This window comes from Artibeus jamaicensis, unplaced genomic scaffold, assembly GCF_021234435.1.
Source record: "Artibeus jamaicensis isolate MK-2021 breed Jamaican fruit bat unplaced genomic scaffold, CSHL_Jam_final scaffold_286, whole genome shotgun sequence".
Lineage (NCBI taxonomy): Eukaryota > Metazoa > Chordata > Mammalia > Chiroptera > Phyllostomidae > Artibeus > Artibeus jamaicensis.
The window spans coordinates 575,284-590,132 of record NW_026522034.1 but is presented as its reverse complement, the minus strand read 5'-3'; the positions used below and the strand labels follow the sequence as shown (position 1 = coordinate 590,132).

Sequence of the window (14,849 nt, the reverse complement as noted above, 5' to 3'; positions counted from 1 at the left end):
CCTTGAACCCTGTCCATATCATTATATTTGAAATGAACTTCTTGTAGGTGGCGTAGCTGGGTCATGCTTTTTAATTTGCTGACCTCTGCTTTTTGCTTGGTGTAGTTGGACCATTTACATCTAGTGTGATTACTGATCTGTTAAAGCTTGAGTCTGCGATCTTACGTATTTACTGTTTTGTTTTGTTTGTTCTGTGTTTTGTTTTTATTCTTGTCTTCCTGTGGGTTGCATGGCAATCTTGTGAAATTCCATTCTGATCTACCTATAGTAAATTCCCGAACGTCATTTCCACTGGACATAGGATTCTGGGTGGCCAGTTATTTTCTGTCAGCACTTGCACTTGAAAACCATGCCATTGCCTCTGGCCACCGCGCTTTCTGACAAGGAATCTGATGTCATTTGGACTGGTTTTCCCTTATGGGTGAAAAGTCATGTCTCTCCCAGTGCTTTAGGATCTGTTTCTTTTTCTTAAGTTTCCAGAAGTTTGGCTACGATGTGTCTTGGTGTGGGTTTCTTTGGGTTCATCCTCTTTGGAATTTACTTTGCTTCTTGAATCTGTACGTTATGGCTTCTCCAAATCTGGGAAATTTCCCGCCATTATTTCTTCAAGTGCTTTTCGACCCTGTCCTCTTGTCCTCACGTTCCCAGATGCCGATGACAGGAGTGTCAGGTGTTTTGTTACAGCCCCTGAGGCCCCCGAGGCTCTGCTGTGTGATTTCCACGGTTTTGCCTTCTCACTTACTGATTCTTTCCTCTGTTCTCTTCACTCCGCAGTTGAGCCCATCCACCCAGGTTTTTATTGCAGTTACTGTATCTCTTGGTCCTCAAGTTTCCTTTTGGCTCTTATATTTTCTGTTTCCTTGCTGAGATTTTCTGTGTTTTCATTTGCGTCAGAGAGCCTCAGGGCTGACTGGATTGCTAGGCAGGCCCAGCCAGGGAAGGCTAGGAGCCGAAGGCAGGCAGGACTTTTCTCCGGGACTTTGACCGGCCTAATTGGGGCTCAGTACAACTGAGTCCCCTTCTCTTGCTTTTCTTCACTTTTGTGGTATGGGAGGGACAGGAGAAGAGAGGGTCAAATGGGAGGTGCTCCTTTCGTAAGGGAGCTTTAGGAGGCCCAGGATCTCATTTGTGTGTTCACAGCTAAGTCACTACCTGGCACATAGCAGCCTCTCTAGAAACACTGCTGTCTCCAGGAGTGAATGACATGATCCCCCCAACTCTCCTCCATCCTGAGACCCCTTCTGCTCCTCTCTGAATGTGCCTTTGACACGCTGATTGCCCGGTGTCTGCGGGCTGATGATGACAACCGCGACAATCCCCAGTGTTGTAGGTGGAATAAGGACCCCCAGAGATTCCCAGGTGCTGATCCCCAGAACCTGTAAATACGTCACTTCCTATGGCAAAAAGGGACTTCACAGGTGTGATTAAGGTAAGAATCTGGCCATGGCCTTGTGGTTCAGGTGGTTAGAGTGTCGGCTCAATACACTAAGGTTGTAGGTTCGATCTGCCATCAGGGCGCACAGAAGAATCAACTAATGAATGCACAGATAAGTGGCACAACAAATTCGAGCTCTCTCTTTAAAAAAATATAAATAAATAAAAGAATCTGGAGATGGAAAGATAATCCTAGATTATCCAGGTGGGCCCTAACCGCCATCACATCCTTCGAGAAGGAGACAGAGGGAGACTTGGCCATGTGATGTGCTCTGCAGGGGGAGGAGGGGCCCTGAGCCCAGGGACACGGGTGCCACTAGAGGCAGCAGGCGGCCAGAAAGCAACTCTCCAGCCAGAGCCTCCAGAAATAGCCGGCACTGTTGACACCTTGATTGTAGCCCAGCAGAACTGATTTTGGACTTCTGACTTCCAGAACTGCACGTGGATTAACCTGGGTAGATTTGGGCCACCAGCTTTGTGGGGATTTGTTTCCGCACCAACAGGAAACTGCTATAATCAGTGTCAGTGGGTCGCAGTCCTGTGGGCTTTGCTGTGCCAACTCAAGAAAACCTCACAGTGGCCCCGGGAAGGATGTTCTCACAGGCCCACACTTCGTAGATGCCACAGAGGAGGCGCAGAGAAGGTGGGGGACCTGCCTGGGGTCACAGAGCTTACTGGGGCGGGAGCAGCCCAGGCTGGTCCACCCACCAGGCTATTGAGCTTTTTGTTGGGTGAAGGGTCTCCAAAATGTAAAAAAATAAAATGCCAAAGTTGAAAGTATTAACAGTTAAAAAGCAAAGTCACTAAAACTTCCTTCTCTCTGATTTTTTGTTTTTGACAGAACGTTTTCTCTGGTGCACAAGTGATGAGCAGGAGGTTCCTGGGGGGGTTCACAGGCCCTGGATCCGGGGCCTGGATCTCACCGTGGGGTTGCCCCGCCCACTGGGAGGGGCGGCTCAGGCCCAGATGCCCACGTGGTTCGTCAGCATTTTCTCTTCCTGGAACAGGGAGCTCCTGGAGTCCCCTCACTGAGCAAACTCACCAGCAAATCTGTTGTATCTGACAAGTGACCAGGAAGGACATTTACAGCACTCTGGAGAAGAGATGCCTCGTCTGGTGCTGGTGTGTATCACACACACACACACACACACACACACACCCCAGCTGTGGAATGACATCTTCACATGGGCCCTGGGAAGGCAGTTCTTACCGTCACCCCCACTTTTCTGGTCATAAGTGGGTCAGACACAAGGTGCTCCAGGCTTGCCGTGCCCCACAGCCCCCAAACTGTCTCCAGGGAGAAGCCTGGGCCCGGGACGTCCAGTCTGCAGCCCCTGGCCCCGGGCCAGTGCTCTGCGGGTGGCCAGCACCCAGCCAGGGGGAGGCAGCCTTCTCACTCCCTCCCAGAGCCAGCAACGTGGGCGCGGGTCGCTGTGCTCAGAGCAGGGGCCCTAACTGACGGTGTGACCGAGAGGCCACACAAGAGTCCCATCGTCTAGGGGTCGTGGGGCGGGGGCCATCTTACCGTCCTCACTGAAGACGGGGGCAGTGTACAGGTAGTGCGTGATGCTGGGGTCTTGCTCGAAGGGACACTCCACTTGTTTCCATGTGATGAACTCCCCAACCTGCTTGGCCAGCTCCAGAAACTTCTGCTCGGGTCACAGAGGCGAGACTGTCGTGCTCCACGCCCAGGGCCTCCAGGTCGCCTGGGAGAGTGGGGCCGGCCCTGGCCTCACAGGGGCGACTGGGACCTACTGCTGCGGGAGCTGGGGGCTGGGGGGGCCTGCGGGTGGGGCAGCCCTGCTGCAGGGTGAGTTCTGTCCCCATGACTTCGGTCACCCACCGCCTGGGTCCCACGCACCCCGAGTGCCGGCTGGGTCCAAGAGCCGGGAGGGGAGACTCAGCAGCACAGCTGCCTGGCTTCTGAGGGGCTGGGGACTGGAGCCTGGGACCCAGGGATGCCCAGCCTCTCCTGCGAGGGCCTCCTTCTGCCTGCGGGGTAGGGAGGGGGCTTCAGGGAGGAGAGGACCCTGCTGACAGAGGTGAGTGTGGCTCAGGGAGACATCATTTTCCCAAGTGCACACTCCGCCCTTCACCCACTGCTTCCTCCTGCTGCTCCGGCCTCTCCTTGGGACCCCCTGCCCCCGACCACGCACTGTGCCCCCGGGCAGCGGCACGGCACCTGCCCGCTGTCAGACTGGTGCCCGTCCAGGGCACGTGTGTCTCTCCGCTACACTTGTGCTGGTGCAGAGACCCCAGGAGTGCGCAGCTTCGGGGGGCCCCCCCACCGCTCCCAGTCCCTGTTCGCCCGTGGTCAGCCTGCCCCTGCCCTGGGGGCCGCGGCCCTACCTCGAAGTTGATGTGCCCGTTGGGGAGGCGGTTGGCGCAGCCCTCGTTCAGGAAGTAGATGTCCTTGATGAGCAGACTGAAGAAGGGGATGACGATCTGGAGGGGACAGGGCGCAGGTCAGCCCGGGTCAGCTGCACCGGCCCAGGGGCATCAGGAGCGTCCTCAGGACGCAGAGGCGAGGGAGGCTTCCTGGGCACAGCTTGCCCGCCGGCCGGTGCGGGGTCCCAGCTGCGTAGTGTGTCCCGTGGGGGCAACGGCAACGCGGATGCCACATGGGTGAAGGCCTTCCCCCGCTCACAGGGCCCAGCCCGCTTCCTCGCCCCTGCAGCCCTGGTGCGGCTGAGCCCCCACCGCAGTTGCCGTTCTGCTCTGTAAGGTGCACAGTCCCGACACTCCCTCCAGCGCCCTCTGGGAGGGACAGTGCACACATGAAGTTCAGGTGCCATGGGGGCACCTGCTGTGACATTGTGGCCTCCTCTTTAATCTACATTTAACAATTTATCATTTTACGTCTTTTCTGGTGCAGAAGACCTGAGCCTGCTGCACTGTGATGCGGCCAAGTGCACTTGCTGCCTCCCGAAGATCAGGCCAGCGGTGGAGCCCAGGCTTTCCCCGTGCTGCCTCTCCCTCCCTGCTCTGCCCACCCTGCGGGGTCTGAGACCACTGCTCACAGATCAGACCACCCTGGGGAACCAGCTGGCTGCACCCCGCTGTTGTGGGGTAAACTGTCCCCCCAACCCAATGGGTGGGTTGACGTCCCAAGCCCTGGAGCCCATCAGTGGGACCGTATTTGGAGACAGTTAAGATGAGGTCATGCTGGAGATGCTGGGTCCAGTCGAGGAACTAATGTCCTTGTAAAGAGAGGGGGATTTGGTCACACACAGGAAAGACGGCCATGTGGGGATGGAGGCAGAGGTGGCAGCAATGTGGCCACTGGCTAGGGGACTCCTGAGCCACCAGAAGCCGGAAGAAGCAAGGAGCTCTCAGCTCCTCCCTGAGAGCCTCTTGAGGGAGTGTGGGCCTGCCCACCTTGACCATGGCCTCGAGTACTGAGAGAGGACACCCTTCTCTAAGCCACCCAGCTGCGTGCTCAGCCCCAGGACCCTAGCTCTCGAGCTCCCCCACCAGGCACTAGGCCCTCGCACTGTGGTTCGAGCAGGTGCGGAGCCTACCCCTCACCCCCCCCCAGATGCTGAGTCCCAGGCCCGTGTTGGTGCATGATGGCTGAGCTGGGCCCAGGTGGGCAGAAATGCTGGGACAGGGTAGGGATTAAGGGCAGAGGGACTCCGAGGACACCAAGGGCTCCCCAGGGGCTTGGTACAGGCTTCCTGGAGGCCCCGGGGCTGGTCCTCAGGGTGGCAGCGCTGTCCACAGCGCTTCTCACCACTCCCGCCTGTCCACATGGGCCCAGGCCCACCCTACCCGGTTCCAACATCCCAGATGGTCTCCCTGCCTGGGCTGCACTGTGACTCCACCACCCTGGCTTTCCGAAGCTTGCAACCAACCTACTTTCCCACCTTCCTTCTCTGCATCATTCCTTCTATCGATACCTCTGTCTTTCCTTCCATCCACGCTCCAGCCTTCCATCGTCTGGGAAGCGCCCTCTGTGGGCCCCACCCACAGTCTGTCCCTCTCCAGGGGTTAGAGGTGACTGCAGTGAAACTGAACGTTCCACTGAGTCAGCTGCCTCTACCGCCAGACCTGGACGCGCAGAGTCCCCGCGCCCCACCCAGAGCTGGAACGGGAGGTCCCAGTGCATCCGCTCCAAGGCCGCTGGCCTCGGTGCAGACAGAAGAGAAGCAATGCGGAGCGCAGAGTCACGGCCGACACCTCGGACACCAGGCTGCACTGTGGGCCCCTGCGGCTGCCTCCTGGCGCCTGTGCCCCGGAAGCAGGAAGCACCTGTGCTGCACAAAGACCACACAACTTGGAGCTGCAAGGGTCACAGTCTGGCACCTGGTCCTGCCGCTTACTTACTGTGTTGACCTCGCTCTCTCAGGGAAGTGGTGACGCCGAGATCCACCCCACAGAACAGTTGTCAGAGTTAATGGAGCTGGAGGCCCGGGGCTCTCCTGCAGTCCGAGCTCCGTGAAGCGAGGTCCCTGCTCCTGCTGCCCGTTTCCAGGCTTCCTGGCTGGGGGGTGGTGCCCGGACTGCCCGTCCTGGGGTTGGAGCCCCCTCACTGAGTGCTGCCCCCACTGCTCAGCTCTCCTGGGTCCGCACTGGTGAGTGCACACAGCTTGAGCAGGAAGGGCCAGCGCCCCAAACCTGGTCACTGGTGTCCGCCCCAGGCAGTTCCAGAACAGCTTGTCCTATGACCCCCGGGGCTGGAAGCAGACCTCCACAAACCCTGCAGGGACCTGGGACCACCAGACCTCCCACAGCGGGCCAGGCTGCAGACCCTGCTGGCGCTAGCATGTGCAGTGTGTGGCGACAAGCAAGGCTTGTCACCGGCTGGTGACACGCTTTAACCCAGAGGCTCGCTGCAGTCCCAAGGCCTGTGGGTGGCTTCTTGCATCGGATGCCATGGGAGACTTTGGAGCAACTGAAGGGATCTGTGGAGAGGTCATTTCAGCAGGGAGCTCAGGCCAGTTACGCCAGAAGCACCGCTGGGACCTGAGGCCACATCTAGGAAGGTACTGCGGTTAGAGTAGGGCGGTGTGAGACCCTACGGACTTGGCACCGCATTCTGATCTGAAACAGAAGGGACTCCAAGCAGCGGAGCTCAGGGATCAAAGGGACCCGGGTGGGGAGAAGCCGGAAGAGCAGGCAAGCCTCCGACCTACCTTCTCCCGGCTGCTGTGAGCGGTCAGGGAGCGATGGGCGGCTCCGCGCAGGGCCGTCCGGTAGTTGCAGAAATTCCCCGTGGGATCCATCTGGTGCTGGAAGGAGACAGGGGTGGCTGGGTGGCTGTGTCTGAGGGCGGCCAACGTCCCCAGGCTGCTTGGCTGCCTTACTCACCTCCAGGATGAAAAACTTGGCTGTCTTCACTCTGGCCCAGGTCTTCTTCAGCCTGGAGACGGGGCTCATGTTCATGCCGGCTAGAAGAGAGAGGGCCGTGCTAGGAGGGCCTCACAGCCCAGGCACTGCCCCTGCAGGAGGCCTCTGCAGGCTCCAGCTGGCCCGGCCCCTGGGACTGAGGTCTGCAGCGGCCTCAGCCATCAGAGAGCAGGGAGACACTGGTGGGGTGGCCTGGCTTCTGTGTGTGCAGGCCCCTGTCCCAGGCCCCAGCACACTGGCCCCATTTGGTGTCCGGGTCCTGCTCTGGGCCCGTTCTCCCCGAATCTGGGGACGTGCTGCCAAACCCTCTCCAAGTACCCTGAGGGGGCTGCGCTTGCCCCAACATGGACACCTTCCCTGGACCTCTGGCATTCACTCTCCGCACAGAGGAGCACCCTGGCTCACACCCCGCTCACCTCCCGGGAGCCCACCACTCACAGACGATGGCCATGAGAGAGTTGAAGTTGCCGATGTTGAAGCACTCTCGGGCCACGTCGATGAGGAATTCGATCACCTGGGCTCTCCGCTTCTTCTTGGATGGCTGGGGACAGAGCACCTGAACCTCAGAGATGATGGGTCCCCTTCCGACCCTGAGGACGCTCCCTGCTCCCCCAGCCAGTCCCTCCTAATGGCTGAGATGTGTGATCTGGCCCGCCTGCAGCCTGAGGGTGCAGGGTCTCAAACACACCCTGGGTGAGCCAGCACGGGGAGGGGCTGAGGGGGGCCACAGGAGGCCCCTGTTCCCCCAGGCTCAGCTCCAGTGCCCCTTCCAGAAGCAGGGAGCATGCTCCTCGCCTCTCCTCCCTGCAAGGGGCTGGCCGTCCACAGGCAGGGCTGCGGGCCGGGCTTCACTCAGGCAGCCCTGCTGGGCCAGCTCGGGAACCCCAGGCCCCACGCTGTGCTCTTCCCACACTGACAGGAGCAGCAGCGGCCCGCCTCCCAGACATGCCAACCCCTTCCGAGGGCCTCGGCCTTTGCCCGGTTCTTCGTTCTTCGTTCCTGGGAGGGCAGCACAGGGACAGTGCTGTTGGTCTGATGTGGGCCCAGGGACAGGAAACTGCCACAGGCAGAGGCAACTCAGGGCGACTTCTCCTCCAGCCAGTCCTGCCCCTGCCCCATCCTCCGTGACAGGTGTTCGCCCCACAAACGCCCTGCACCCCAGGCTCTGTTGCAGCACCCGATTCCAGAGAGCCCAGCCTGGCACGGGTGCTGCGTCCCATCTTTTCCTGGGAAAAGCGACCCCCGGGCTTCTCCTGATGGTGAGAACCGGGCTCGGAGGAGGGTCCCTCTGCTGTGTGGGACAGAGAGGGCGTGTAGGGCTGGATGGAGGGGTGGGTGATATGACATGCATGGCCGGTTCAGACCGGCCGGGGCTTTCTCCTTCCTAGGAGCCAGAGACCTGAGCTTTGAAGGTGCAATCTCCCAGTTCTCACAGGTCAGGTCGTTTCCACCTCCAGATCCTGAGTGAGCTCAGCAGCGGGGGCTGCGGCCCAGGTGGCAGACGGATGGGCACAGACGGGGGAGCAGAGAGGCCCTGAGTTCCTTCAGGGAGGGGTCTCCGAAACCCTCTGTCAGAGGCTGGTAGACCTGTGCCAGGCTCTGCCCAGAGGGGAAATGTCACTGCAGGCAGTGACACCTGGCGTCTCGGAGGGGTGCCCGGCCTGGCCCTGGACTTGGGGATGGACGGGCTCCAGAAGCCCTTCTGGCCCCCCCAGCCCTGGCCGAGGGCCGCGCCAGCTTGTACCAGGTCCCCACGCACCATGCAGATCTCGGTGGCCACAAGGTAGCAGAGTCTGTTGAACCACTTCACATACGCCTCCAGGTTCTCGGTCTTATCGCTGAAGCAGGGCTAGGGGAGGCGGAGGGTGAGGGTCAGCTGCTTTGTCACGGATTTCTGGGACCTGAAGTCAGCTCATGATCCTCGTAGGCAACTTGGGAAATGCTGACACCTCAAAACCATCCGCCAACACAAATGATTTGATGGATATCTCCTCGTCTTTCTTCTATGCACTCAGAGATGTAACTTAATAGGACATATTAATATGATATGTAATTGTCCACCCTCATCATCCACAGATTCTGTGTTCGTGAGTCTGTCTACTCCTTAAATATTTATCTGTAACCCCCAGATAACACTCGTCTCACGTCCACTGTCACTCGCGGCCACGTGAGCTCTGTGCAGACTGGCACCAAGTCTGAGCCGCCCAACCCATGCCGACAGCAGGGTCAAGGACACCCTGCCTTCCTACTTCAGTGCCGACACTGAAAACAAGCGTCCTCTCGGCCACACACGAGGTGTGGTGGTCTCACTGCCTTGGGGACTGGGGGTACCCGTGCAGCGCCCAGGAAGAGTGTGGTGTGCTCTAAGGAAGCACACGAGTGAGCAAGCTTCACCTAGACGGGAGTCCCGGTGCTGTTGACAACGAGGGTGATGTCACTGAGTGACAAGGGTTATTAATTAAGGTGCCTTGACACAGAAACACGAGAGAGCGAGGCTGTCTGGTGACTGGCCGATGACAATTGTTGGCCTGCCCTTTGGGGCAAGGGCACTTGCTGACCCTGTGCCCCCAGCGGGTTTCTGGGACAGAAATGCTATGAGTGGTGAGAATCAGCTGTCTTTCTATTCCCAAAGAGGGCCCGGCAGAAGTGACGCCTGCCTGAGTGTGGTTGGTAGGGTGACAAGCATGGGTGTGATAATGTATAGTTTCCATTTGAACATTGCACCTAAAGTGTCATACGGTGTGCTTGGGATGTTATGTTATAGAATTGCACACTTATGATTTTGTAATAAGAGTTTGTAATAAAAAGAGAGGTGTCCTTTGCGCCAGCACTGTATGACTATACACACACACAGTTACACGGTGCACCCTACAGCAGCAGTTCTCGGGGTGTTGTGGGGTCCCCAAGGGCCAAGCTGGTTCCCCCTGTGCTCAGGCGCTTTACTAAGCGCCCCACAGGAACGGTTTTCTGGGCTCCCTGCGGAGTCAGCAGCTGTGTGTCACGCACCTTCCCTTCTGTTGTTGTCACAGCCACATGCTCTTTGTCACTGACAATGCATATTGGTGATTGTTCCATACTTATAGTTGCTTTTATAAAAGTTGCATAACATTCTATGGATGGATGTATTAAACTTTTTAGTCCAGTCCCTATGAATAATAAGGTAGTTTGCTCCCAGCCCTACGGCATAACGAACACTTTATCCCAGTTTCTTGTGTGTACGTCTTTGTGTGCACGGGTGTGCATACATGTAGCATGAAGTATTGGGTGTGGAAACTTGGGGTCCAGGATGTTGATGCTGTCGCCACACTGCCCTCCAAAGTGGCTGTGCCAGATTCCGCCTACAGCTGTGCAGGTGTCGCTTCCCTACACAGATACAATGTTTAACCTTTTCTAACCTTTTCTAATCTGAGAGGGAAAAATGCCATCTCATATTCACTTTGCACTTTTTTTTTTATTAGGTGCAGGGCAGAAGACACAATATTTCCAGTTTTGGTTCGCATTTGACCTCATTGATCAGCACCAGGCACCCTACTGGCTGGGCTCTGAGAGGGTAGGGGCGTGCTCTGAAATCGGTGTGCGGACCGTGTGGGGAGCGCTTGGCCCAGAGGCCACTCCAGCCTCAGAAAGAAGACAGCGCCTTGACCTTCCCTGAGCAGTGAGCACCAGCTGCGCTTCCCCGAGTAACCACTAGAGGGCACCCGTGTCCACCGCAATGCACCCCACGGGCAAGCACGGTACTCCAGCAGCAGCGGGTGGAGGGCACACTCCACCCTCCACCCTCCTCCCCACCCAGGACCTCCGCTAACCGGCTCCACCGCCTTCGCGGGGTGGGTGACCCGGCTGGGCACACCCCACCCTCTAAGGCTTCTGGGGGGACTCAGGGCTGTCGTTGTCTTGAGTCCCCCCACTATGCTGGGGCAGGGGTAGAGCATCCAAGCCTGTTGCCTGCCCTGGGTCCCTGGGAAGCTGGCCCAGCTGATGCCAGTGGATCTACCAGAGGTGCTAGTGGGTCCCAGCTGTCCAAGGGCCTTCTACCTTTGTGCTGGCCAGAGGGTCCTTGTTCACAAAAGCCTGGACAAACTCCTCAGGCCCGATGTGTCGCAGCCGTGCCTGCCCGAGGAGGGAGAAGAGGAGTTGGGAGAAGTTATGGGGAGATGTGTGCCCTCTGGGGGGCCTGGCACTGTGCTCCTTCGGGCTCCCTGCCTCCCTGCCCACCCCAGGAGGGTCCCAGGCACTCGCCCTTCTCCCTGTAGCTCTACAGCCCTGCTCTGGGCGTCACAGGGCTCAGCGCTATCTCTGAGCAAGGCAGGCCTCCCATCCTGTGCCCAGGGGCTGCCAGCTCGCAGGGAGTGCTTGTGGGAGGTGGTACCCCAGAAAACCAAGTTGGAAACTGGGTGATTGGTGGCCCACACCCCCCAGGCGTGGCCTGGTGGTTCAGAGTCGGGTCAGAGTTGAATCCTGGTTCTGTGCCTTCTGCTGTGTGACTTCTGACATGTCCTTAACCTCTCTGGGCCTCAGTCTCCTCATTTGTGTAAAGGGAGTAACAACAGCATGTGCCTGGCAAGCAACGGGAAGAAGACGTGAGACAGCACATGCAAGCATTGAGTACAGTGCCTGGAAAACAGCAGGGGACTCACAAGTGCTGGAGGATTAACAGGAAAGCCACCTACTCCATGCTCCCTCCCAGGGAGGGAGGGGCCCTTGGCCTCTGTGTCTCCTGGAACCCAGCCTGCTGGGGGGCCGGCTGAGGCACCCCCTTTACAAAAGCAGGGAGGACTGTCTGGGCTTCTCTGGAAAGCAGGGGTCGGCAAAGTATGTCTGTGTGGGTTCTGGGCCGGGAAACCGAGGCCCAGGCAGAGAAGGCACTAGTTGTGGGAAGGTCACACAGCAGTAGTGTCAGAGGCAGGATTTGAACCCAGTGCCACTGTGCCAGCCTGGACTCCCAGGCCAGCCAGAGGTCAAAGCTGGGCAGGGCTGTCCGGCCTTCCTGTGCTGGCGCCAGGGTTGGTGAGAGACTGTTTTGAAGCCAGGGAGCTCTGGGGGTGCCTGGCTGGCCCCGGGGGCCAGATGGGGAGCTTGGCTGTGCCCGGCTCTGGGTCGGGCTGAGGGTGGCGTGGGCCTGCTCACCAGCTCCACGTGGGTCAGTTGCTGGGCCAGCACGTAGGGGTCACTGCAGACGCTGAGGAGCTCCCTGTGGATGGAGGCTGGTGGCTTGGTCCTGTAGGAGACAGGCTTGTCGCCGCCCAGCAGGCTCTCCGGCGCCGGGCCCAAGGTTGCCAGCTTCTGGTGCAGGGCCTGAAGCAGCTGGTGCAGCCGCCTTCTGTAGGCCTGCGCGGTGGGGAGAGGGCGCCAGCCTGAGCAGCCGGGTCTGCCCCTGCCATCAGAGACCAGCAGGCCCCAGGCTGGCAGGGATGTGCCTCCACCTGCCCCCACCCCCCCACCCCCCCAGAACCCGATCCAGGGCAGGTTGGGATCAGGGCCACAGTCAAGGCCAACAGGAGAGAAGGGTGCAGGGCGGCTGGTGGGAACTGTGGAGAGAGCAGACATTGGGGTGGGTGTTGGGGGTCCAAAGTCGCCCCAACTGTCTGGGTGATGGGGCAGTGCCAGGAAGAGGAGGGAGGGGAGCAGGGAGGTGTGGAGCGGCCCTGCCCCGGGCAGCTGGCCTCTTGCTCAGCTCAGCCTTCAAGCCACACTGGCTCCTGGCAGAGGGGGCTGCCTGAGCCCATGCAGTCCCTCACCAAGCAGCTCGGCAGGTGGGCTCCTCTTTTGGCCACGCTGGGCTGGGTGCAGGGACCAAAGGCCATGGCCCCACCCTCCCGCCCAAGGGGAAACTGATAATTTCCCTCTCAGAGACCCCTCCACGTCCAGGGAAGGTGCCGTCAGACTGGCCAGGTTCACTAAGCAAGGTGCTCACGTGTTCCCAAGGGTGTGGTCAGCAACCCACAAAGAGCCCCTGAGCTTGCCAACAAACAGTACCCACCTCCTGCCCCCCAGGTGGACCCAATCATCCACAAGCCAAGGGGCTGGTGGGGAGTGGTGGCCCCAGGCAGCACCGAGGTGGCAAGTGGCACACATGGGCCCCCGAGGTCTGGGAGGTGAACTGTGGGCACTGCCAGGTAAGTTCAGATCAGGTGCGCGTTGGCCTGCTGTTTTGGCAGGCGGGGAATCTGGCTTGAGGGCCGCATGTGCAGGGCACCTGGACAGCTCCTCAAGTCTCTGACAGGGCTCAGAGGGCCACTGAGGCCCAGCACTGTCAGTGCCCAGAGCTCCAGTGACGAAGATGGCGTCTGCCAGCCTCTGCAGGAAGCGCCTCCGGGTGAAGTGGCCTCAGGTGAAGGGACCCCTGGACAGAGGGCACTGGACAGGGGGCCGTCAACTCTGGACCTGAACCCCAACTCCCAGAGCCGTGGGGCACAGACCCAGAAGGCACCCCCTGGTCTGGGCAGCGAGTGGGTGAACTGAGGTCTGACTCTCCATCACCTGTAGAAGGCACAGCCCCTCTCAGCTCTGCTGCATCCGAAAGTGTGGTCCATACACCCAGACCTTCATCAGAGAGGCGGGAGGACGGTGAGCTGGGGCCGGCCGCAGCCCGCCTGGGGCGGCACCGTCGCTCGCCGGTGAGCCCTGGCGCCTCCATGGCGGTCTCTCTCCTCCACCCACCCAGCTGTCTCCGGGGGGCTACACCGGCCTTCCAGTCCACTCCCCCCACTGGCGCCACAGCTGCTGACCAGCGGGCTGACCCGCAGCACTTCTCAGGCTGTGTCCGTGTTGGGCACGTCGCCTCGGCCCGGTGTCCCCACATCGGGGTGTCCGTTGGCCTGTCTGCCCGCACCATGCCAGGATGCGGGGGTCCCTCCTGTCTCCCCCGGTCCTCTCTTCCCTTGTTCTGGACATCACTCCTGGGAGCTGGTTCATGTCTGGGGTGCCATTCAGTCTTTGTGGATTTACATGTGCGGCTTCTCTTCTGGTCACCAGAGCCTCGCAGCCCAGGGGCCACCTCAGTCCGGCATGTGCGAGCGGAAGTCATGCCATTTTCACCTCTGTCTTGAGGAATAGAGTCCCGGCCAGGCACATGGGCCTGCAGCTGTCCTGCAGGGCCCTCCCCACCCTGTCACCAGGCTGTCACCAACCCTCTTGATTTTGCTTCCCTCCCTGTCCACACTTCGTCCTCCTCCACGGCCTCTGGATCCCGGCTGTGATCATGTCCCTGATGGCTGCAGCGGCTTCCTCGGGGGGGCGTGTCAATGCCAGCCTCTCTCCCCTCCACTGTGCTGCCGGCAGTCTGCTCAAAGCGCACATCTGACCCCTGCGCCTCCTTCCGTAGGACGTCTCCACACTTCCACAAAGACGAAACCCTGCCTGGCTTGGAGGCCCCAAGGTCAGCGGGGGCCCTGCTCGGTGGCCTCCCCTTGCCTGTGCTCGGGACACAGGCCGTGGCTCCATCCCTCTGACCCCGCCCCCGTGCCTCCAGGGGGCACAGCCTTCTCCCCTTGGCACATCCTTCTCGTCCTCTGGCCCAAGGACAAGCGTGTCCCTTCTCCACAGCCCCCGCCATGCCCTGCTCACCCATGTCTTCCCCCTGCCTCTCTCATCACCGTCCCCAGCACAGCACGCCAGCTGCGCTGCTCAGCCCCAGCACGAAGGGCAGGGCCTGGCTGGCAGAGGCGCCTGCATGTGGTTGCTGATGGGTGGACACGGCCTTCGCCTGCTCCCAGCCGGCCGGCCTCTCCAGGGTCGACCACGGATCCTCCTGGAGCCAAGGACGCAGCAGGCCTGGGCCTCTGCTCGGACCAGACTGCATGCTCACCTGCTCATGGAGACGCAGGTCACCTAGCAGGACTTGTTTCTCTGGAACCGACACTCGTTCCCAGTGACCCTTGTTTCCTGCGTCCTGACTCGCTGAGAGTCCCCCCAGTGGTGCCGACCTCAAGCTTAGTGGTTGCTTCTTTCCTAAATCTTCAAGTCTGGCTCCCCTTCTGAATGTGAGGACAGATTGCCCTTCACCTTGATCTCCTCTCATTTTCTCGCTAATTTCTACAGCCTGTGGACGGAGGCCAGTACAGCCC

At 59.8% G+C, this 14,849-nt stretch overlaps 1 protein-coding gene across 1 annotated transcript in view; it reads right to left on the bottom strand.

The window, feature by feature from the left end:
• The window catches only part of RASGEF1C (RasGEF domain family member 1C), a 68,272-nt gene that overhangs the window by 4,833 nt on the left and 48,590 nt on the right, over positions 1–14,849 (bottom strand). The window contains exons 5-12 of the mRNA XM_037136381.2: positions 11,911–12,111; positions 10,819–10,893; positions 8,543–8,632; positions 7,222–7,324; positions 6,745–6,824; positions 6,570–6,665; positions 3,784–3,879; positions 2,960–3,083 (exon numbers count right to left, since the gene is read on the bottom strand). Of these exons, the coding sequence (XP_036992276.1) occupies positions 2,960–3,083; positions 3,784–3,879; positions 6,570–6,665; positions 6,745–6,824; positions 7,222–7,324; positions 8,543–8,632; positions 10,819–10,893; positions 11,911–12,111 (865 nt within the window). The remainder of the gene's footprint in view (positions 1–2,959; positions 3,084–3,783; positions 3,880–6,569; positions 6,666–6,744; positions 6,825–7,221; positions 7,325–8,542; positions 8,633–10,818; positions 10,894–11,910; positions 12,112–14,849) is intronic.